General features: G+C 39.8%; 1 protein-coding gene across 7 annotated transcripts; it reads left to right on the forward strand.

Moving 5' to 3' along the window:
* Positions 1–8,578: 8,578 nt before the first annotated feature.
* On the forward strand, positions 8,579–16,864 carry SLITRK2 (SLIT and NTRK like family member 2). Of its 7 annotated transcripts, none has more exons than XM_024241135.3 (5): positions 8,579–9,032; positions 11,480–11,542; positions 12,856–12,909; positions 13,034–13,192; positions 13,412–16,864. In XM_024241135.3, the coding sequence occupies exon 5, from the start codon at positions 13,455–13,457 to the stop codon at positions 15,990–15,992; it is 2,538 nt and encodes an 845-aa protein (XP_024096903.2). In that variant the 5' UTR covers positions 8,579–9,032; positions 11,480–11,542; positions 12,856–12,909; positions 13,034–13,192; positions 13,412–13,454; the 3' UTR covers positions 15,993–16,864. The 7 variants fall into 7 exon arrangements, with proteins under 7 accessions (XP_024096903.2, XP_024096901.2, XP_054401132.1 ...); XM_024241133.3 differs by having other exon boundaries at positions 8,601–9,032; positions 13,034–13,182; XM_054545157.2 differs by having other exon boundaries at positions 8,612–9,032; positions 11,749–12,909; positions 13,034–13,182.
* The last annotated feature ends 7,892 nt before the right edge of the window (positions 16,865–24,756 follow it).

Below are 24,756 nucleotides of genomic sequence, written 5' to 3' on the forward strand. Positions count from 1 at the left end.
AGAAGAGATCCTGCAGCTGAAATCCAGGTCAGCTTACGTGAAATGGATATATATCTTCCTCTTCTGAATGTTCATTAGATGTTCTATTTTATCTTCCAAAGTTTGTAGCAGAAATTTTCTTGAAGTTGACACTTATAGGTCAAGAGAGCTTCATGATAATGTTCTCAGCCCCCATGCATCAGAGGCCTACTCTGAAGGACTTACATAACTCCACTCAAAATTTTGAAATGAAGAAGATGCAAAATGAAAGAGAAAAAAAAAACTATTATGGACCCGGGTCTCCCTGCAATATCCTCAAAATTATTCAGTAGATCTAGTAAATGATAGCATGAAAAGTAAGCTACTTCAGATTTCATTAAGTTTGACCTTTTAACAGCATGTGAAAATAATGAAGTAAATCTTTCCAAACTCAATACTGAGATTTGTGTTCATTTTTTTAAATTCAATAACTATTTACCAAGCATTGTATTCCATTTTATATAGTTCATCCCAAAGCACAACATAAGCAATACAATTTCAGTTAAAAGAATTTGAAAATAAAATGGTACTGCTTAATGTGGCTGACCAAGCATGCACTTTTTGCAGGCCTATTAGAACATGGTTCCTAAGCAGAGTGTATTGTGCAATGGTGAATTTTAATGCTGAACATCAATGAAAAAATATAATTCTAAAATTAAAGTATCAAAACATTAAACAACCAAGCAGAGGCATTTACATGAGAGTTGGGAGATGTGAAGTTTTCTTTTGACTCTGCCTGTATGACTGAATAAAGTCACTTCACCTCTCTGAGCCTCATTTTCCCCATCTATAAAATAAAGATGTTGGACTAGAATGGATCTTGCCATTTACATCAGATTCCCTTGAGAGTCCTATAAAAATACCATTCCCAGACTTCACCTTCAGAAAGTTCTATTCGGTAAGATTTTAGAGGAGCTCAGAAATCTTCCTGTTTAACAAGGGTCCAGGGGATGTGGATGTTGGAGATGAACACAAACTACAAAATAAGGTACGCTGAAGCTAGATCCCCTTCCCATCCTACCATTCTAATCGCCTGTGGAAATTTGAGTAAAAATAACAATTATGGCTGGGCACGGTGGCTCACACCTGTAATCCCAGCACTTTGGGAGGCCAAGGCAGGTCATGAGGTGAAGAGATTGAGACCATCCCGGCCAACATAGTGAAACCCCATCTCTACTAAAAATACAAAAATTAGCTGGGCATGGTGGCGTGCGCGCCTGTAGTCCCAGCTACTCGGGAGGCTGAGGCAGGAGATTCGCTTGAACCCGGGAGGCAGAGGTTGCAGTGAGCTGAGATTGCACCACTGCACTCCAGCCTGGTATCAGAGCGAGACTGTCGGAAAAAAAAAAAAAAAAACAAAAAACATGATGATATCTTTATCGTAGAAACTTATATGTAGTGATGACCCATTTCAAGTAATCATTTTATCATAATATAAACTGCTCCCTGTAGTGTTTATACTTTTTGTTGATAAAACATCTAACTGTGAATGAAGGAATTCCCAAATCAACTATAAAAGAAAGAAAAGAAGAAAGGAAGGGAGGAAAGAAGTAAAGGAAGGTATTGATAGATAGGCACATATACAAAACACAAACTCTTAGGCTATCAAGTGCTTTTATACCCAAAATAATCATCAGCATTTTGCAAGTAGAAAATTCTTAAACATGACATTCCTTTGGTATTTCAACGAAAGATAAGAATTGAACATGCATGAAAGAAGCTTTGCAAGCCTGCAGTTTAATCGTAGATCACTTGCCCTGTTCCTGTTATTTTGAGACTTTTTACATAGAATTATCAGCTACATTAATTTATTAAGGTGGGTTTTTAAAATTATTTAAGGTACTGATACGGTTTGGCTGTGTCCCCAACCAAATCTCGTCTTGAATTGTAGTTCCCATAATTCCCATGTTTTGTGGGAGGGACCTGGTGAGAGATAATTGAATCATGGGGTGGTTTCCCCCATACTGTTCTCCTGGTAGTAAGTCTCATGATGAGATCTGATAATTTTATAAGGGGTTTCCCCTTTCACTTGGTTCTCATTCTTTCTTGTCTGCCGCCATGTAAGACATGTCTTTCACCTTCTGCCATAATTGTGAGGCCTCCCAGCCATGTGGAACTGTGAGTCCATTAAACCTCTCTCTTTTTATTTATTTATTTTTTTAAATAAATTTCCCAGTCTTGGGTATGTTTTTATTAGCAGTGTGAGAACAGACTAATACAGGTGCTTTGCATAGTAACACTGAAAATTGATCAAGAAGTTGGATGTTTAATTTAATATAGGTGTTATGGTCCATCTGTGTCGTTGAACTCTATTTCAGCCGAACCACATACTTAAAAACCATAGAGAAGCACAACTTGATGAAGCCAGGTAGGCTGTGATCTACATCACCACTGCAGCTCAAGAATGAATTTGGCTAATGGCCATAGCAAAGACAACAAATCAACAATTTCATTGGAATTCAATACACCCCAATGTTGCAATATAAATCAAAGCAGATCCATTCAGAACCTTCAGCAAATCATATGATATTTGAATTCCAAGCAACTGGAACTTTACAGCAGGGATCCAGGTTTAGCCAAAATTGTTATACAATGTTTATTTATATTCAAGTATAGGAGTTACCTTAAATTGAGTGATTATATTTTTAAAAATTGTAACCAGAACATCAATTCATTAATTTGACAGTTGTCTTTCCTTGCTGCAAATAATAACCAGCGTTCATCATTTAGCAGTCATGTACAGAGCTCCCTACATATTAGTATTTCTATTGAAAAATACATTAAAATAAAACAGTTCAATATATTCAAATTAAGGCAAATAAATTTTCCAGTTCTAATTGTGCCATTCTCTAACCTGGGTCAACTAGATCTATATATGAAAAGCTAAGGGATCAGCATACTGAATGCATTATTCTGAAGCAACGATGTGTAGCAAAAAAAAATAAACTTGCTTTTGCCTCCTTTCAAAATATTAATAAAGTGACACTGACCCCACTCCTGTACTTGTGTTGCTGTGGTGATGCCCACGGTGGAGGAAAAATTTGGTGATAATTATGCTTTCAATATTGGCATGTTCCTGAGATTACCGCAAATTGATGCTTTCAAGATACTGCATATAATTCTTCCACCTCAGATACACTTCAGGCTATTTTTCTAAGAGAACTCCAGGTATATTTAGGTAATCTAAAACTCATAAAACTTGAGGCTCATTTTCTTTTCAATTTGCTTAGGAATATAGTGAGACCAAAGGCAGATGCAAAAGTTACTTAATATATGTCCTGGGGCCATTACATCTGACTAAGAGGTTACCTGACGTACCATAATCAGGTGAAGAGGGTTGTGTTCCAAATGTCATTGTACTGTCACTTAAGAAACTGCCTGGGAGATGAAAAACAGAAGGGGACAAAAAGAATTGATATCACATCTGAGTAATAAGTCATCAGGATTCAAGGTAAAAAACATCCATTCTCCTCACATTGATTTGCAATGATGGTTGAATGCTGCATCCAGTTATTACTTGGAGATGATTTTATTTACATTCTAGATCTTACTTGCCTCATTTCTAAACCTACAATTTCTAAACTCTGCTTCATTTTGTGCAAATCACAACTTCAGGTAGCTCTGGGGTATGTCATCCTTGCCATTTTGTTCATATTATTAGACTAGTCCTCTTCGCAAATGATGACATTTTTAAAAATCAGAACTACTTAATGCAAATCCTGAGTAGCTGCTCCTCTGACTGTAACTCTTTAGAACTGGGCATCTTCTGTGCAGACATTTTTGAATTTTCCAGCAGAGTCAGCATTAAACTCTCTGCCACAGCACATACTTTACCATATATTTATACTAGCCAAACATAAATACATAAATAAAATCGATGAACTTATTACAGAGGCTCAACTGCATTATACCATTCCAATAAAGTGCAATGTCAAACCTAATAAATTTGGCTTCCTCCTGAACACATTAGGTTGGAACTCCAAACCAAAACATAACTTCCAGCTGCAGCAAAATTAATAAGACAGAATGTGTCAGGATAGATGAAATACCTACTAATGTTGTCCTGAGCCTTATCTGTTAAATTTGTGGCTTTTGCCATGTATATGTGCTCCCAAGTCTAGTAAGCTTAAATGTGGTTCTTACTGATAAATCACTGGACTCAGTCAAAAAAGAGGGAGAGCCAGAGCCCTTAGAGAACAGGTGTCATTAATAAGTGGCACTTGGTGTAATTGATGGGGGCACCATAAGTCTTTCCATAACTTTGTACGACATGCAGTTGTCTTTTCCTTCTATTTCTATACTTCCTCTCTTGATCTAGTGCCTCTTTTCTCCTTTCTATCCCATTTTCCTTCCTTTCCTGCCGATTCCAGTGTGGCAGTGTTATTCAAACTGTTAGAGGCAATCTATAGTCACTCGTGAGTTCAGTTTAGTGGGCCACAGCCATCCATTTTAAAAATTGACTACAATAGAATAATATTTCATTATATATTATTATATGTAATATAATATTATATGTAATATAATAATATTATATGTAATATAATATTATTATATGTAATATAATAATATTATATGTAATATAATAATATTATATGTAATATAATATTATATGTAATATAATATTATATTACATATAATATTATTATATTACATATATAATATATAATATGTAGTATATACTATATATTATATATAATACAATATATATTATATATAATATGTAATATATAACATGTAATATAATTATATATGTATTATATATGTACTATAATAATATGTATTATATATGTACTATAATAATATATATTATTATATGTACTATAATAATACATATTATTATATGTACTATAATAATATATATTATATGTACTATAATATATATTATTATATGTACTATAATATATATTATTATATGTACTATAATACATATTATTATATGTCATATAATAATACATATTATTATTATATTACATTTTATATTTATATAATTACATGTATGTATATATAATATAATATACATATGTACATTACACACACATACACAAAAGCCAGGGATGCTGCTAATCCTTCTACATTGCATAGGGCAGCCCCCACAACAAATAATCATTTGGCCAAATATATCAATAGTGTTGAGATTGAGCCCTGATGTATACATATATGTAAGTATTTGAAAACATCTGTAAAATAAAAGGTGGAATTTTTTGAAGTTCTTTTAAATGTTTGACATTACACGGCTCCAGCTAGAATCATAAATATTTTTTCTAATGCTAATTCTATTATCCAACTTAAATTAAGATATTGGTTTCTAACTAAAATCAACCATTTCACCAAGAATGTGGGCATGGGTAAGTTACTTAAATTTTCTGAGTCTCACTTTCCTCTTTTGTAAAGTCTGGCTAATCATACTGGCCTGTTGAAGATTGTCATGAGAAACACAGAAAACAGACATAAAATGTTTTGTATAATTTACTTATTTCAAGAAGTGAGTTTAAAAATTTTTCAGTTTAAGATTTATCTGCACATACGTGTACCACCGTTCAATTTTCAAGAGTTCTGTATACATCCCATCCTTACTGACTCCACATAGCAGGTGCCAGTTTTACACATGGGGAACTGAAATTGGTGTAATGCTGTTTTCGTCCCATTGTGAGAAAGTAGCACGGGTGGAATTTGAACCCAGGTCATTGGGCTCCAAGGGCTTGGATATGTATTTGATTAAAAGAAAAACTGCTCTGGGTCTTGGCCCAGCACTATTTCAATCAGGCCAAAATGCCTGCCAAATAATCCAAATAATGGAATTGAATTCAAAAATATCCACCTTGTCAATAACATCAGGAACAAAAGTCTACAATATCCTGTAAACTATAATTACTAATATTAAGGGCATGTCCTCTTTGTTGCGTTTCTTTATTTAGGAATTTGTTCTGTGGAACTCTTCTTTGAAACCTTTGGTTGAAAAGAAACAATGTTCACTGAAAAATGCAGCACATCTGTCTTAGAATTACTGACTCTGCATGATGTTTCTATTTTGTCTTCTTTTATATGTTTTAAAGCTTTCTAGTTCTGGATAGGTGTGAAGAAGTTGAAAAAACAACATTCTCAGGTAAATTACATACTACACAGTAATAGGACGTCCTTTACATCATCCTGGAAACATATGCGCTTTTTATCGCATTCATCCCAGGTGAAATTTCTGGTTTTCTTCTAACCTTAGAATGAAATTATAAAAACCCAGGCAAGATTTAGTTTTATTTCTCTATTTTTCCACTAGTTTTCCAGTCGGGATCTCTATGCTGTTTAGTAACACGAACTTCACAATAGAAAATAGCTCACAGTAAACCAAATCCCCACCACATGCAATTTACCTATATAGCAAACCTGCGCAGGTACACCTGAACCTAAAATAAAAGTTTTTTAAGAAGAAAACAGCACATGGATATAAAGATACATTTACAGCGCTAGTATAAAAAAGAATAATGTGATTTTTATTAATGAACAGAAGTACATTAATATGGTGTCTTTAGTATTCAATTCTATTTGGAAATTTTCCTCTAACACAGAAGCTTTTAGAAAATTCAGCATAAAGCAGCTTTCAAATAAATTGGCATATTTAAATTTTTCACAGACTTCAAACTCTCCTCCATTATAACTGTCTATGCAAAACCCTCTCAGAAAGTTTTATATTGCTCATCAATTTTTGCGTCTGTGCATTCAAAGCACAGCTATCCACCTACTTGAAAATTTTATGCTGACAAAAAGAAAAGGCTGCTCTTTTTAATTTTCTCTTACTATCAGTGTGGTCCCATGTGGAAAGACAGGCTGCTAAATGCTTTTCGAAGGCTGGTGAACAGGTTAGACTTGCTTACAAGGCTAATTAAAATTGACGCATGCCATCTATTACATGTTACTACTGGATCTAAATAAAGTATCACTTTTCATCACTAATGCCATGTTCCTCCTCTACTCTGTATAGAAGTTATTGCTTATTTTGTATGTTCCCTTTGGCTACAGACACATCACCCTTCTTAGTAAACTGTCTCAGTTTTTCAGCATGACTGTCTCATTATTTCTGTATTGGAATGGCCTCTTAGCTCTGTGTTTTGCAGTTGTTTATAACATCTACTAAAAACGACATGAAAAGAGGACACAGTCAGAAATACGGTAAAGACAGAAGTAACAGTATTAACTGACCTCACTTAGTTAATAATATGATGTGCTCAGTCCACTGCTTTTAGTCTGTAGCAAACAGCACATTGGATGTTTACACTAATACAGATATTGTAAAAAGAAGAGCAATGCTTCTGAATATATAACCGTACATACACTGCCCACGTGCTTATGTGAGAACTATGTTATTCTGAAGTTGCTTATCTGAATGGTAGGAACATTTCAAAAAGGCTTTCTCAAGAATGAAGTAAAAGGAACAGTAATGACCGTTACAACTCCAAAGATATGATTATAATTCTTTAGACTATTATTAAAGCAAACTCTGTACATCTTCATAATATAAGATTGCCAGTAGTTTTCTTTTTAAAAAGCCCAGCATAATCTCCTTAGAAAACCATTATGAAAGAAAGCCAAGAAGAGAGGACAGGAGAAGCACAAAAGATTCCCACGGGGAAGGACAAGAATAAGGTGGTTGTCAGTGCTGTGAGAACGAGTTTAAAGTTATGGGAAATACGAAAACAGACACATTCCAATGCAGATCCACTAGCTGGAGAGGTAATTTGGGGTCTAATTTTGCACCTCTCTCCTCGCCTCCCCGTCTGCTCTCCACCACCACGCTTTTCGATACTCAGAAGGATTTGGGGTTTTGCAGACTCTAGTGGGCATGAAAAGGATAGGGGGTGGTAACGACCTGAATTAATGACGTTCTCCTACAGGATGGAGGGGAAAATGTCTTAGTGTCATCAAATGAACTCCCTACTCGTGGCATAAATTTATCAAACTGCAACTTTATCTCAAATACTCTGGAAGAGTAGAGGAGAGGCCCTAGAAAAAGCAAGTCTTGAGGGGAAACGCAATGCTCTTGGCAAAAACCGCACCTCCCTCTTGAACTACATTGACTCTTTCCACAGAGCGCCTTCCTTCAATAGAATCACAACCACCTGGACTACTAATAAGAGGAAGAAGAAAGGAGAAAAGGGAAGGGAGGATGGCAAAAATCACGCTCTAGAAGATCCAGGCAACGTCGTCGTGAAGAATAAAGGGAATCAAAATGGGCACTGGAACGCTGCTAAGGGCTTGCTTTTGTTAACACACTTGCACAACTCAAGTTCAGCTCTATATTATGTTGAAAGTCCTTGTTTACGATCCTCGTAGGGGGTTCTTAAATATCTGCCTGCGAACTCCCAAAGATTGGGCGCTTACTAGTTAGGGCAGGCAGCTGTCCCGGAGGGTGTCCAGCTCGGACGGCTGACTGCTCTTTCACTTGTCGTTAACTTCCACCCAGTAGTCTTAGTCTCCCCTTGGACATGGTACCGACCGTGTGCCATTCTTGTTTCACTCGACCAAGCCCGAGCTGCAGCCCAGGGTGGAAGCCGCAAGGGCTGGGCAGAGTTCCAGGCAAGAGGGACCGAGAGGCGTGAGCAGTGCTCCGCAGCGCTTGTCAGAGAAATGGAGCAGCGGCTCCTTTGTGGGCTCTTACATCCCCGTCCTGGGTGCACAGCCCGGATATTTGATCTGTGGGGTGATTGATAAGTGAGGGAGAGGGGACGCGATCCCTCCCTCCCTCCTGCCTCCCTCTTCCCTCCTCCCTCCCTTCTTCCCCTCTCCTCCCTCCCGCTTTACTTCCCTCCTCCCTCTCGCCTCCCTCCCTCCTTCCTGCAAGAAGCGTTGCCCGTTGGCTAGCTGCTCGGTGGGGATCTGCCTGCCCTGGGGGCGCCGCCCGCGCTCCCCGCGGTGCTCTCGCTCCTGGGCTGCGCCAGTCCGAGGCGGTGCCGGCTCCTTTGCCTCGCCGAGTCGCAGATGCTGCGGGCGCCTCCGGGAAAAGATCTGGGCAGCGCGCTCGCTCGGTAAGTTCTGAGCACTCGGGGACGCGGTGAAGACGCGGCCAGTGAGCCGGCTTTCCTCAGTCCGTTGCCTTTCCCGGCCACCTCTCCTTGCGAGGGGCACCAGCGTGGGGAGGCTGGGAGCCATCCGCGGAGGACAGCTCGCTGGCGGCCGCCCTCTACCCTCAATCCCCACTAGAGATTCCTCACCCCGGGACCGTCCGCGCGGGCGTGGTCGGGCTCCGCGCGTCGCGCAGCGGGGTGGCACAGGCGGCCAGGGAGGGCCCACGCACCCGGCGCGAGCTAGAAGCCTCCCGTCGGCCTGCAGTGCCCAAGCCCCCAGGCGAGGGCAGCCCGAGTGGCCGTCGCGGCTGTGGGTCCGCATGCCGGGCACCGCACCAGGTGTCTAGCAGGTAGGGGCAGGGAAGGTAGGGCTGCGCTGGCGGCCGGTGCCCAGTTACCGGCGATCCGGGACGCTCGGAGACACCTGGTCTCCCGGAAGCGCCCTTCGGAAATGGGATTCCACCAGGCTTGCGGGCGGCGGGTGTTTAGAAGAGGAGGCTGCGGGCAAGCAGTGCCCCCTCTCTGGTCTCCCGGACTCCTCTCAGCCCCCTCGTGGCCTGATGGGCGGCTGGGACGGAGGTGGGCTGTAAGCCCGCCGGCACCCACCGTGTCCTGTGGAAGGCTTGGAGACCTGAGCCAGGCTCTACTCGGTTAGATGCGAGTGAGACAGGCGACGGAGTTCTTCTTTAAGCCTCCCTTGCCTCAGCAAGGAGAGGGAGCGTTTTCCTTATTTTAATGACCGCCTTTGCCTCCCTTGGGGTCCCAGTTCACCCTGAACCTTTCCACAGCCTTAAAAGCCCGCTCTCCCTAGCGGGGTGCTGCGGCAGTTCTTCAGAAGACACGGGGCCAAATGAAACTTACTTAAAGTGGTTATCGCGTTTCAGGCTGATTTGTTCCTAGTAACTACGTTTTGGAAAGCAGCTGTGGACTCTCAGGGACAGGCAGGAACGAAGACCCCCTTAGGGTCCGAGTGTCCCTTCCCACAGTTAGATTACACGTGAATTTGCTTGATTCTGTAGGTCTCAAGAATCTCATGAGCCCCCAGCCACCTCCACCTTTCTCTCTGAATCTCTCTCCTGTCTCTGAAATTTTTAGCAAAAATAATCTGTCCTCAAGGAATACTGAAAGCGTCATCAATGTCTTGAAGGAAATTACTGTATCTGAGAACCGAAACTAGTATTTGATGTTTCACTCTCAAATACATTTTTTTTGAATAAAAAGGATACCTTTAAGTAAAACACTACCACCACTATTTCAGTTTAAGTAGATTTTTAATTCATATTAAGCAGTAGTGTGCTCTTTGGAAAGATGATGGACTGGGACTCATAATCCCTGGGTTTTGTTTCTAATTGTAGTTTCTTGAGTAAGTCAGCACTTTCCCTGGTTGAGAAATGACCTCATCTGTAAAATGAACCTGACTTGTAAGGTCCTGTTCGGCTCTCACGTCTTTACTTCAGTTAAATATTGACATAATACATGTTTGTTGAATGAATGACTGAATGAATAAATCTTATTGCTCTAGGAACTATGTGCTTTTAACCTTTGGAAATACATAGAAACAAATGCCTCCTTTGCTAGGAAAGGGAGCTTAATTGTGCTCCCACTGCATCAGACTGCTTCCATCTAATGATGCAATTGCAATACAGGGTGGGAGGCCATCCGCAGGGCTGTCGCTCTGCCTCAGAGCTCATCTCAAGTTTGCTTTTCTCTATGGAGAAGGAAAATTTGAGTCTCCAGAAGGAAAGTATTTTGCTAAACGCCAAGCAAGAATTAGAGGGTAAGGGGGCACCTGATGCCTGTTCCAAGGCTCTTAGAAGAAGAAGGAGAAAGGGAGAAAGCTCAAGAAAATAATGCACAGATCACCAGCTACAGGTTGCCGTAGTGCCTAAGTTTATAAACTACCCCCGCCCTTCCCGGAGAGAAAGGAGCTTGTATAAAGGGAACAATCCTAGGACCTAGGCTTAACAAGGAAGGAGAAGGGGAGAAGCAGGGGTCGTTCTGTTCTCAAGTGGTTTGTTATATCTGTGTGTTTATCTGTTCCACATTTGGCCAGGCAGTGGGACTCCGGGAAAGCAAGCTGAAGTGTTTTGTGGGACAGGCACATCATTTGGTCAGTTCCTTTTCCCTGGTTATTTGATTCCCTCCTTTTCCTGACCCATCTCCCCCTTCCTAGCAGAGGCAACCAAGGCCTTTCCAGGCAACAGCAGACATTATTTACCCCTTGTGAATTGATTCCACAATGGAAGACTCTTGGGTCCAAGGAGCTGTAAGATAATTAAGGAGAAAACAGATAATGAGGGCAAAATCCAACACCTGGCCATTAGCAATGCTCTGGAAAGGCTATTTAAACCCACATTGGATATCAGAGCTGGGAGGGCCCATACAGTCTACCTACCTGCCTTTTGCAGATGGAGACAGGAAGATCCAGAAGCTAGTGGCACATCTAGCAACAGAGCCAGATCAGAACCCAGGTAAGCTCGGTCTCAGGCCAGGATTCCTTTTACATCTCCTCTCTTTCTCAGGAGCCAGTCTTCCTGCACCAGCTTCCTCTTTTCTCCTAGCTCCCCTGCCCCTGCAGCCTGGAGGGCTCAACCACCCTTCCTTTGGCTCCCACTCCCAGATGAGGCTCAGCCTGGCAGTGCTTTTCTGACACCCACTTCTTTTCTCCTTCCTCCAGGCAAGAAGTGCACGTTTAAACCTCATTATCTGGCTAAGTATAAACCTCAGGGAGAAAAGGGTTTTGTTTTTGTTTTTCTCAGTCTATAAGCTAACATTGAGCTGACTTTCAGAGTCCAGGCAAATATCTGTTTGGTGGGTCACCACCCAGCAAGGAATTCTCTTAGCACTGAATCAGGGCTCTGTATGTAAAGTATAAATCCCCTAAGAGAACTCCTCACCCTCCTACACAGACACATTGGTGCATGCACACACACCCCACTCTCTGCACAGAGAGCATCTGAGCTAGGAGCTGGCAAGTGGGGCACCAGTCCTGTAGCAAAGAGGCACACCACACACACATACACACACTCTCTCTCTCTCTCTCTCACACACACACACACACACACACTCTCTCTCTCTCTCTCTCACACACACACACACACACACACACACACTTCTCCCTTGCTTGGGAATCTGGGAGAAGAACCCCCACCCCCACCCCTGCCCTCCATAGGCATTGTGTAGGTGAGAGAAAGAGGGAGGAGTGAAAGGGAACACAAAGAGGGGCCCAAGGAGGTGCCAGCCCATTGGCAGGGCCCCTCCTTGAGAAACCCCTCTGCAGGAGCTTCTCCTGCGCCAGCCAGGTTGGAGGTGGAGTAGTTCAGAATCAACTGACGCAGCCGGGAATTGAGCTTTGCAAAGCCGCTTGCAAGGAAGGGAAGCATCTGCCCAACCCTCCCCCACCGGGCGCCCTGGATCCTCTGTCTGCCCCCTCCCCTGTGACGTCACCCTAGTCCTGTCCCGGGGAGCCTGCAAAGCCTCTCAGATTCAAACTGCTAGACGCACTGCTGCCACCGCCACCGATTTGGAAACGCGCGCCCAGGCTCCGTCGTCGCCTTCGCCCGCCGACTGGGCCAGCCGGCTCTCCGACCTCCTTACAGAATCGCACCCCAGTCCCTCCCTGGCAGCTCGGCTTCCCTCCGCTCCAACTCTTCTCTTCCGCTCCTGCCTCCTGTCGGATTTTTAATTTCTGCGCACCCCCAGTCAAATTAAATCAACCAACAAAAAGCAGGGCATCCCCCCGGAAGCAGCGTCTTATTTTACCTTGTTCTCCCACTTCCTGAAGATGCTGAACTCCTGGTGGACTGCAGAGGAGAGGGGTTCAGTCTTCTCCTGATGTGTGAGTAACCACCACCTCGCACTGTCTTTGCCATCTCTATCTCTCCTCTATACCTGTCGCCAGCCCCCTGATTCCTGATTTTCCCACCCCCTTTTTGCGCTTTTTTTTTTTTTTTTCCCTAAAGCGATTGCGATTTCTGCTGGGAGCTCAAGACGGGGGAGCTGCCCGAGATCTCTTCGAGATACCCCAGGGGAGGAGGAGATGGGCAGGATTTAGTAGGACAACTCGGTTACTAATGACTTGGCGGCTGGCTGCGACCCCCTGGGAAATCAGGTGCAAGCATGTGTGTCCCCGGGGCGCGTGTGTGGGTGGCCTAGGGGTGGGGGAATAGGGAGCAGAGAAAAGAAACCGCTTTGAAAAATGCAATGATTTCATTCCGCCGTGTTGCTAACCCCCTCATTCTCCCTCGCTCCCACTCCGCCTCCTTGCTTTACCATTTTTAATCGGGCTTCCTTATTTCTTTCTTCCCTGCACCCGCTTCTTCCTCCTGCCCCCACCTAAGGTTTGCCTGTAGGTACCTGAGTTGACACCGAAGGTGCCTAAAGATGCTGAGCGGCGTTTGGTTCCTCAGTGTGTTAACCGTGGCCGGGATCTTACAGACAGAGAGTCGCAAAACTGCCAAAGACATTTGCAAGATCCGCTGTCTGTGCGAAGAAAAGGAAAACGTACTGAATATTAACTGTGAGAACAAAGGATTTACAACAGTTAGCCTGCTCCAGCCCCCCCAGTATCGAATCTATCAGCTTTTTCTCAATGGAAACCTCTTGACAAGACTGTATCCAAACGAATTTGTCAATTACTCCAACGCGGTGACTCTTCATCTAGGTAACAACGGGTTACAGGAGATCCGAACGGGGGCGTTCAGTGGCCTGAAAACTCTCAAAAGACTGCATCTCAACAACAACAAGCTTGAGATATTGAGGGAGGACACCTTCCTGGGCCTGGAGAGCCTGGAGTATCTCCAGGCTGACTACAATTACATCAGTGCCATCGAGGCTGGGGCATTCAGCAAACTTAACAAGCTCAAAGTGCTCATCCTGAATGACAACCTTCTGCTTTCACTGCCCAGCAATGTGTTCCGCTTTGTCCTGCTGACCCACTTAGACCTCAGGGGGAATAGGCTAAAAGTAATGCCTTTTGCTGGCGTCCTTGAACATATTGGAGGGATCATGGAGATTCAGCTGGAGGAAAATCCATGGAATTGCACTTGTGACTTACTTCCTCTCAAGGCCTGGCTAGACACCATAACTGTTTTTGTGGGAGAGATTGTCTGTGAGACTCCCTTTAGGTTGCATGGGAAAGATGTGACCCAGCTGACCAGGCAAGACCTCTGTCCCAGAAAAAGTGCCAGTGATTCCAGTCAGAGGAGCAGCCATGCTGACACCCACGTCCAAAGGCTGTCACCTACAATGAATCCTGCTCTCAACCCAACCAGGGCTCCGAAAGCCAGCCGGCCACCCAAAATGAGAAATCGTCCAACTCCCCGAGTGACTGTGTCAAAGGACAGGCAAAGTTTTGGACCCATCATGGTGTACCAGACCAAGTCTCCTGTGCCTCTCACCTGTCCCAGCAGCTGTGTCTGCACCTCTCAGAGCTCAGACAATGGTCTGAATGTAAACTGCCAAGAAAGGAAGTTCACTAATATCTCTGACCTGCAGCCCAAACCGACCAGTCCAAAGAAACTCTACCTAACAGGGAACTATCTTCAAACTGTCTATAAGAATGACCTCTTAGAATACAGTTCTTTGGACTTACTGCACTTAGGAAACAACAGGATTGCAGTCATTCAGGAAGGTGCCTTTACAAACCTGACCAGTTTACGCAGACTTTATCTGAATGGCAATTACCTTGAAGTGCTGTACCCTTCTATGTTTGATGGACTGCAGAGCTTGCAATATCTCTATTTAGAGTATAATGTCATTAAGGAAATTAAACCTCTGACCTTTGATGCTTTGATTAACCTACAGCTACTGTTTCTGAACAACAACCTTCTTCGGTCCTTACCTGATAATATATTTGGGGGGACGGCCCTCACCAGGCTGAATCTGAGAAACAACCATTTTTCTCATCTGCCCGTGAAAGGGGTTCTGGATCAGCTCCCGGCTTTCATCCAGATAGATCTGCAAGAGAACCCCTGGGACTGTACCTGTGACATCATGGGGCTGAAAGACTGGACAGAACATGCCAATTCCCCTGTCATCATTAATGAGGTGACTTGCGAATCTCCTGCTAAGCATGCAGGGGAGATACTAAAATTTCTGGGGAGGGAGGCTATCTGTCCAGACAGCCCAAGCTTGTCAGATGGAACCATCTTGTCAATGAATCACAATACAGACACACCTCGGTCGCTTAGTGTGTCTCCTAGTTCCTATCCTGAACTACACACTGAAGTTCCACTGTCTGTCTTAATTCTGGGATTGCTTGTTGTTTTCATCTTATCTGTCTGTTTTGGGGCCGGTTTATTCGTCTTTGTCTTGAAACGCCGAAAGGGAGTGCCGAGCGTTCCCAGGAATACCAACAACTTAGACGTAAGCTCCTTTCAATTACAGTATGGGTCTTACAACACTGAGACTCACGATAAAACAGACGGCCATGTCTACAACTATATCCCCCCACCTGTGGGTCAGATGTGCCAAAACCCCATCTACATGCAGAAGGAAGGAGACCCAGTAGCCTATTACCGAAACCTGCAAGAGTTCAGCTATAGCAACCTGGAGGAGAAAAAAGAAGAGCCAGCCACACCTGCTTACACAATAAGTGCCACTGAGCTGCTAGAAAAGCAGGCCACACCAAGAGAGCCTGAGCTGCTGTATCAAAATATTGCTGAGCGAGTCAAGGAACTTCCCAGCGCAGGCCTAGTCCACTATAACTTTTGTACCTTACCTAAAAGGCAGTTTGCCCCTTCCTATGAATCTCGACGCCAAAACCAAGACAGAATCAATAAAACCGTTTTATATGGAACTCCCAGGAAATGCTTTGTGGGGCAGTCAAAACCCAACCACCCTTTACTGCAAGCTAAGCCGCAATCAGAACCGGACTACCTCGAAGTTCTGGAAAAACAAACTGCAATCAGTCAGCTGTGAAGGGAAATCATTTACAACCCTAAGGCATCAGAGGATGCTGCTCCGAACTGTTGGAAACAAGGACATTAGCTTTTGTGTTTGTTTTTGTTCTCCCTTTCCCAGTGTTAATGGGGGACTTTGAAAATGTTTGGGAGATAGGATGAAGTCATGATTTAGCTTTTGCAAGTTTTCCTTTAAATTATTTCTCTCTCGCTCTCCTCCCCTCCTTTTTTTTTTTGTTTCTTGTTCCCTTCTCTTCTTAGGAACCATCAGTGGACATGAATGTTTCTACAATGCATTTCTTCATATATTTTGTTTATGGTTTTGTTTCTTTTTTCTTTTTTGTTTTTCAGTGTGGGAGTGGGAAGAGGAGATTATAGTGACTGAAGAAAGAATAGGCAAACTTTTCAAATGAAAATGGATATTTAGTGTATTTTGTAGAAGATCTCCAAAGATCTTTTGTGACTACAACTTCTTTTGTAAATAATGATATATGGTATTTCCATCGTCAGTTACCGAGTATAGCCACTGGGTATCACTACTTTGTGTTAAAGTGCCTTCGCACTTTAAGTACATTACTTAAATGTTGCTTTTAGCTTTGATAAATTGAAAATATTTTAATGTGTTGTATTTTTGAAATTGAAAACACTGTAAAATAGATTGATGTGTCAACTATATTAAGTCAACATACAGTTTGCTTGAGTTATAGAAACCAGCCTGTCATCAAATGATTCTAGTTCTAGGACTTTGTAGGCTTAACTATAAAATATTTCCTTTCCTCTGGGTTTAAGTGATTTTATTTAAGTCAACTAAGAGGATTTAACAGTGGACTAGAGGTAATAAGCCACCTCAGTCAGGATTAATAATTCATTAATAAAATATATTTAACCCAATATCAGAGTGAATTGAGCAATTAATGCCCTTCCGTAAATCATTATTTTACAGTAACATGGTGACTGTTTTAGATTATTTTCCTAATTAAAAGAACGTGACACAGCTAGTAATATATTTTTCTGCATTGAATTAGATATTTTTATATATTTAAATGAAAAAGTCTGTATTTCTAACTTTTTAATTGAAATTAATATTTTTTCTGCCTATTGAAACATTTTCTATAAACACACACCAGTAGAGGCCGCCACACACCTCATTTAACAAAGACATATGAGCCATTAAAGACCTTGAAGGAAGACTTCATGGGTGAGATTAAAACTTCCCAAGTAAGTTCTCTGCAAAATTCAAGGTAGCAGAGATAAAAATGTATACATTACTCTCTATTTATTTTAGATCACGGGTTAGACTCATAATCCTTCTCAAGTTTAACACTTTCTGACAAAACAGCATTTTCCTCTAGAGTTTAATTGAAGCATTAATGGGGTGCTATCAAATCAAGTACTATTTGCGTCTCCAAATCGATTAATAGTTACCTAAACCAAGACATTAAGCATCTTTTTCCTTCTGCCTTCTTTAGGCTTGTGTTACTTGAAGTTTTCCTTGTCAGCTTGAGCAAGACTTTCATTTTGGTGTTAGCATTAAAATTATTTTAATTAGCCAAGTCTATATAACATTTATGAAGCCTTATTAGACTGTAAATAATTTTAGATGCAAACATGATTGTGTGATTTAAACAAACAGCCCTTCTTTACAACAAAAAATAGTTTTGTTTTGTCTATTGTAAATCCTTATGCAACTGGGATGGTGATCTGCATATAAAGTAGTTCAGCTTTTCAATTCCTTATTAAAGCAAGTGATGGCGTCTGAAAGAAGCACACTGTTTCCTTTTCATAAATAGGTTACTGCACATAATAATCCTTTATCATCATGTGGAGATTGAAGTGGATACTGATAACTTACTTTTAAAGCTTTAAAATTACTAATAGTATATTGTCTGTCACTATAAACAATTCATATGATAGGCTTTCAATTAGAAATTCCTTAAATCCAAATTATTTGAATTAATGATTACTGGTGTAAAATAGTTGTTTGTGAAAACAATATAAGGTAATTGTGTATATATAATAACGTAAAGGGCACTGAAGAAAAAAATATCTTTAACAACATAAAATCTCTGAATATCTACAGTGGCAAGCTAACACGCTCATTCTTTGATTAGAGGTGATAATTCCTATTTCGATACATTAGAAGAAAATTGAAAATGGTGGGCTGAAATGATCTTCAAGAAAGTTAATGTACAGATATTTTACATTTCACAGAAGATGAGCTAGAATATTATGCTAGTTGAATGTGGAGAAGACTCCTGGAAACCACTTCATCTTTGAGTGAATTATTTATATATAAAAGAGCTTCAAAAATCCTTTTCTGACTGCTCTCATTTGATGCAATAATAAATACAGAATACAGAGGTAGGTATTTTGGGAAGTGATTGTAAAGGCAAATTTGCATATATATTCTGTTAAGATCATTTTCAGGCTTAAATTATATGACTAGAGCTCTTGATGCAGTGATTCCACTTCAGTGTTCATTTTTATTTTTCTGAAAGTAAAGATACTCCTGTAAAATGCCATTGTCCATAGAAAAACTATTAACTCATTAAGTTTAAACACAGACGATACCTTAATATTAATTTACTTACAAGATTTTAAAGATGCCTACTGAGAGAACTCAAATTTATAAACTCTGTTGCCTAATAATTATGGTTTAATTCTATATCCTCTTGCTTGTTAGATTTATACTTCATTTGCAGTAGATTTTTAAATGAAATTATTTGAATGTATTCCAGACTATTTTATTTAAAATCATCATACATCATATACTTTGAACCTTTATTTTCTAATGCAATCATAAACATTTTAAGTTTTATTAACTCACTAGCATCCCCACTGACTATATCCTGTTTTGCTTTATCTGCTCAAGCACTTTCGACCATATTTTATTTTAGGATTTTTATTTTTATCTTCCACAGCTGGATATTGCTATTTCACTTTTATTTCACATGCAGCTTTGAGAGGTATGAGCATCAGCACAGCAAAATGGTTCCAGCCTACAGAATGCGGTCTCCCAGGGCCCTGCCAGGAACATATCTGTATGTCTGGCCCTACAAATGACAAATGGTAATTCCCTTCTATTTTAGCTCTTAATTAGTTGCTTTCACTATTTCCGAATATACCTGTGGCTAAGTTTTTATTGAAACACTCAAAAATACCACTTCTCAGTCTGAACACAATTGCTAAGAGCCTAATTTGGTTCTGGACTATGGTCGACCTGTGTGCTTTGTTAGTTCTCTCCAGCAGCAGGTGAGTAAGGAAATGACCTTTCAATTTCCTCTTCTTTTTCCTCTGACCTCTAATGTGACTTAATTTTTCTTAATGTCTCCAAGTCATCAAGGGCTTAATAATTTATGAATTTTACAAAAAGCATTTAAGGAATAAGAAAGAGGTTCTGTGATTTTTCAGACTCTGAAAACTCATTTTGATTCTACATATTCCAGAAATATACTGGGTTGGATGCTAGAGTGAAGAAAGCCGTCCAAACAATTCTCCCAGTCCATTCATTTCTTCATTCATTTGTTCATTCAGTAGTTATTGAGTGCTTATTTCCTGGGTGCCTGGCTCTAGGCTGTGTCCTGAGACATACAGTGGACAGGGTCTCTACCCTCCTCACAACAACCTCTTCACCCTCCACGCCACCCCCCACTACTCACTCTCACCCTGGCAAGGAGCTTAGTGCTAATAAGGGAGAGTCTTACCTGAATGGCAATCGCCCAGATTAACAGTGGAGACAGTAATGCAATGCAGGAAGTTAAGTTTTTAAAGGTGATTCTGTGCAGTAAGGTATGAAACTGATATGTAATAAATAGCCTAGCTTAGTCTACATCTCTTTAGAATTACACAGCTAAAAAGGAAAAAAACACCAAAATAAGATAAAATAAAACATTTAAACACCAAAATAAGATAAAATAGAACTTTTTTTTTTTTTTTTTTTTTTTTTTGCAAAATAAGGCCCGATATTATGGCCTAAGGAAAGCTATATACTTGTGCTATCTAAAGCACTACTTTGTAAAGATGACTACCAAGATTGTAAATACAAAATTTAAAAATGTACTTAAATTTTCTGGAATATCCATGTTTCAGAGGTAATATTTACTTTCTATTTCAGTGGCTTAAAATATAACATTTTGGCTTAAGTGTCTTTTATCAATACAATGATAAGACACCTTAATCCTGAGAGAGAAAATTAAGTACTGTATATAGGTGTACTTTGCGTCTCACAATGATTGTGCAAAAAGTCACGTGTAAATTGAACTTTTGTAAATCAAATTGTATTTAAAATGCATCAGGGGAGCTGCTATTTAGAGGAAACTTGTGAATTCTTTCATAAAGCAGAAAACCATTTTCTAATACAAATAACCATTCTCTAATTTGTCTCTTTTGTATGTTTGGATTTTCAATATCGACTTTGCTTAAAACAGAGCCCGCCTGCATAGTAACTGTGTTTTGCCAAGGCTGCTTGTGCTACCAGTTTGTTGGTGGCTAATGGCTTGTGCTTGAAAGTCTTCTGAAGTTTGATGTGAATTGAGCTATCAAGCAATGCTATAATAGCACAGTAGCAGTCCTGAACAGTCTGAGCAGCCAACCCATTTCAACAAAATTGAACACAGGACTCTTCTGCTCAGCAGCATCTCTTTTATCAGATGTGGCCATGTTACGGTAGAGGGTACTCCATAAGGACATATTCCATAAAGTGCTTAGAGTCACAGGTTTTATAATAAATTATGTTGTTATGTAAACATATTGAATTGCATGCATGTTGAAATTTTTTAGCAGTACTTTAGCTTGAAAGTACTCATACAAATACTTAGATTTAGTTGCAAATAATTGTTCTCAAGTTATTGGAATAAATGTCAAATGAAACAAGCTCTTGTGTAAATAGACTTCTGTGCCTAATAGTGACATTGTTTCAAAAAATAAATGTCATATTTTGGGCTGTTAATAGGCAAAATGAAACATTGGAAATGTGATCAAATGATCTTGGGTTTTATTGGATAAACTTTATACAGTTACTTTATGTGTAATTAGATTTCAGTTAATAAATAAATATTCACTAACAATGAACACTTAAATTAGTTAGAAAAGACATTTAGAGTCTGAAGAGGAATGAATGACAAACTATAATTGAAACTGTTTTCTTTGCCTTGATATGCTTACAGATAAAGGCTTTGATTCTTTATATGTTTAGTTTACATGTTTAAGGTAAAATAAGCTTCATAAAAATATATATTCCTACTTTTCCATGACTGTCCGTTAGTATTAGACTTAAAAAATTACAAGTAAACAACAACAAAAACAATTCAAATAGAGATGCTTTGCTAAATACTGAAAAAAGTACTGATTCCCCACTCTCCTCACCAGACACAGACATACATCTACACCAAAGTCAATTGTTTTTTAATTATAAAATTCAGTCTAATACCGTATGTGACCTAATACATTTGTATTTAATAAAAGATTGACATACAAATCCAAGGAATATAAATTATGAGTTCATTAACAGAAATGCCGTCACTGTATTCCTAAAAAGTAGATTTAGAAAAAATAATGAGAGAGAAAGGCAGGGGGGTTCGTTTGTTCCTGTGATTACGGTGATACAATGGCAAAGTTACTTCTTTGGTTATTTGCATTTGGTTGAATATTAGAATATATCTGCCAGGCATGCTCCAAATCACAAATGTATAACATAACAAAGGATTTGAGATTCCTGTGGGAACATGAGGACTTATAACAAATTATCCTCTCTTAGGATTACCAGTATATGCACAGTATATTCAGTTTATTCACGTAGCCTTCATAGGGCAGCTGAAACAATTGGAATAGCCACATTCAACAGTGTTTTGCTAAAGGAGAACTGGTGCCACTATACCAGGTTGTTAGATCCCTTGACGAGATCAGCTGAAATGAGAATAAAAGTAGTGTACAGCTCCCCATTCTGAACACATGTAATATAAAATATTAAGTTCATAATGTGCCTGTTGATACTGGAAAAAGAGCATCAAAATAGGCCGGGTGCGGTGGCTCAAGCCTGTAATCCCAGCACTTTGAGAGGCTGAGGTGGGTGGATCACTTTAGGTCAGGATTTTAAGACCAGCCTGACCAATATGGTGAAACCCTATCTCTACTAAATACAAAAAATCATCTGGGCGTGGTGGCACATGCCTGTAATCCCAGCTACTTGGGAGCCTGAGGCAGGAAAATCGCTTGAACCCAGGAGGCGGAGGTTGCAGTGAGCCGAGATTGCGCCATTGCACTCCAGCCTGGGCAACAAGAGCGAAGCTCCGTCTCAAAAAAAAAAAAAAAAAAAAGGATCAAAATAGATTTTGTCAATCCTGGAAGGGGTGGAAAATGTACCTCATCCATACTTCCCCGAGCAACAACTTTGTAATTACTTATACATCATTTTTGTTAATTTTATTTTAAATTATTATTTTATATTTCCTATCAACATTTATGATAAAAGAACATTTAAGCTAGTTATCTGTCAGATTGTTTCCTGGAATTTTGGGACTTTTTGATCTTGGCAGAATGTGGACCGCAACATACAATCTAAGGTACTTTCCAGCTCACAAAGAGACTACCAGGCAGACAAGATTTGGGATGGACTGTACTCTGGGTAATCCTCAGACAAATCCCTCCGTGATCTGCCTTTTACTTTTATATTGTTAACACCTGGCATAGTGTTTGGGCGCATAATACCTTACTCTCCAATAAATACTTCTGTTTAGTGAATAAATGAGTGAATGGGTGAATGAGGCTCTGGTTCTCATATAAATGCTGAAAAAATGGTTGAAAACTAGAGGATCTAAGTTTAAAGCATAATTACAATGAATTATCAGCTGTTCTTGGAAGTCTTAAACTATTTGGTTTGAATATTTTCAGAATTTTATGAGACACACACACACACACACACACACACACACACACACAGAGAGACATACCCCATGAGGATGGCAGAAAAGTGTAGTAACACATAGCCAAGATCTAAAGTTAATTACATGCAGGCAGGCCTGATTTTTTAAGTGACACTTGGGTCTGTCCATTGAACCCAATGATTTCATTCTAGGGTTAAAAGTAGCTTTACTGCAGAGCTGTGAGATTGTCTTATTATTGGCTTTTGGAATTGGGACGTTCTGAGTTAAGAGAAAATGCAGTCTCTGATGAGCTTGAATGATAAATTCTTCCAGAGCTTATCATTTAGTTTTTATTATGGCTCTGTATATTTGATTGATTTGTTTCTTATGTCTTCCAGAGAGAAGAGAAATTATTTGAGTTAAAACCATAGTAAATCATATTTCTGTCAAAACAAGATTGTTACATACAGTTCAATTTATACAAAATAAGAGCCTACAAGTAGTATTTCACAGTGAAGAGTCCTAGGATCTGAGGTTCTGACCTTAGTGTGGCTATAAAGCTGTGAGGATAAGTTGTGGTACTCATTGGGCCTCAGCTCCCTCATCTGGGAACAGTGTTGGACTAGATGAACTCGGTGGACACATTCAACTTTGGTTCTCTGTGATTGTAGGCTACTTTGGAAATGGTTGCTACACACAAAACAAAATAGGGATTGAGACAATTATTATTTAAGCCTGAAAATCTCTTACACTTCTCTTTTCGGTTGTCTACTTTGGATATAGCCCTATTCTGATTTTTTTTCTGAAGGATTCAAATGCACAATTTATCTTGGGTTAATCTCTCTTTCTAAGCTTGACTTAAAAAAATTTTTAAACCATTTTCCTCATTTCTTTGTAAATCACAAAACCCTACTACCTTTTTTTTTGAGGGGGGATTGTGATGGATTTTCCATTTATCTATTTTTCAAGGAGTTGTCTTTTTTGGTTGATAAATGAATTTAGTTATCCTCTGTGACAACTAAACAAAGTAAACTGAATCTATCTAGGAAGACCACATTATCACATTTCAGGGAAAATAGCATTTTTATTTTTTCATTTAATGTTTTATCACCTCTCACTTTTAGCCAACACTGCCAAGTTTCTTATCAGGGATACTGACAGACCCCTGGACAACTCAGTTGAGCTTCAGAAATTCAATGATTCATTCCAGTGAGCAAAGCTCTTAGCTGACAAGAGGTGTTTGGCCTCTTCACGATCATAAACTTCAGCCATAGTTTTATTTCTGGACTGATGTGTCTCTATCTGCTCATATAGATTTTAACTGGAAACAAAGAAATACAGTCCTCAATATTATAATATTCAGCTGATATGTTCTCGTGTAAGAGTAGAAAAGAGGAAAAAAGTATCCATTCAAAACATTTTTCTGCTTTCCAGAGGTTTCTGAGGGGTTTATTAAAAGCATTCGTGAATGAAAGGAAAATCCAGCAACAGTTGGCTGCGTGTTTTTTTCTGTCATGTTACAGAAGGTTATTAAAGAGGCAGTGTAGGTTATCCTTGTCCAAACCCCACCATCTTAAAAATAAATTTAAAAGGATGTCATTGGAATATTAAAGACTTACAATATGACTACATTTCAAATATTTAACTTGAAATTTTTGAACAAAATACATTTTATTGACTAAGTTGATTTCTGAAAAGCAAATAGATTTTAAGTAACAATCTGTGTAAGTTAGGGTAGGGGTTTGTTGAAATAATTCATTAGTTTTAAACTGCATTTACTCAGATTTTGCTTTGCTCAAATTCATCAGAAAATTGTTTAGTTCTACTATGCAAAGAGCTCAATTGTTCTGAAATTTTAAAAATAAGCTAATTTTCCTGTTCTTACAGACTAAAATGAGGAGAAGCTCTGTCTCTATTGATGTA

Source organism: Pongo abelii, chromosome X (genome assembly GCF_028885655.2).
Source record: "Pongo abelii isolate AG06213 chromosome X, NHGRI_mPonAbe1-v2.0_pri, whole genome shotgun sequence".
In the NCBI taxonomy this organism is placed as follows: Eukaryota; Metazoa; Chordata; class Mammalia; order Primates; family Hominidae; genus Pongo; species Pongo abelii.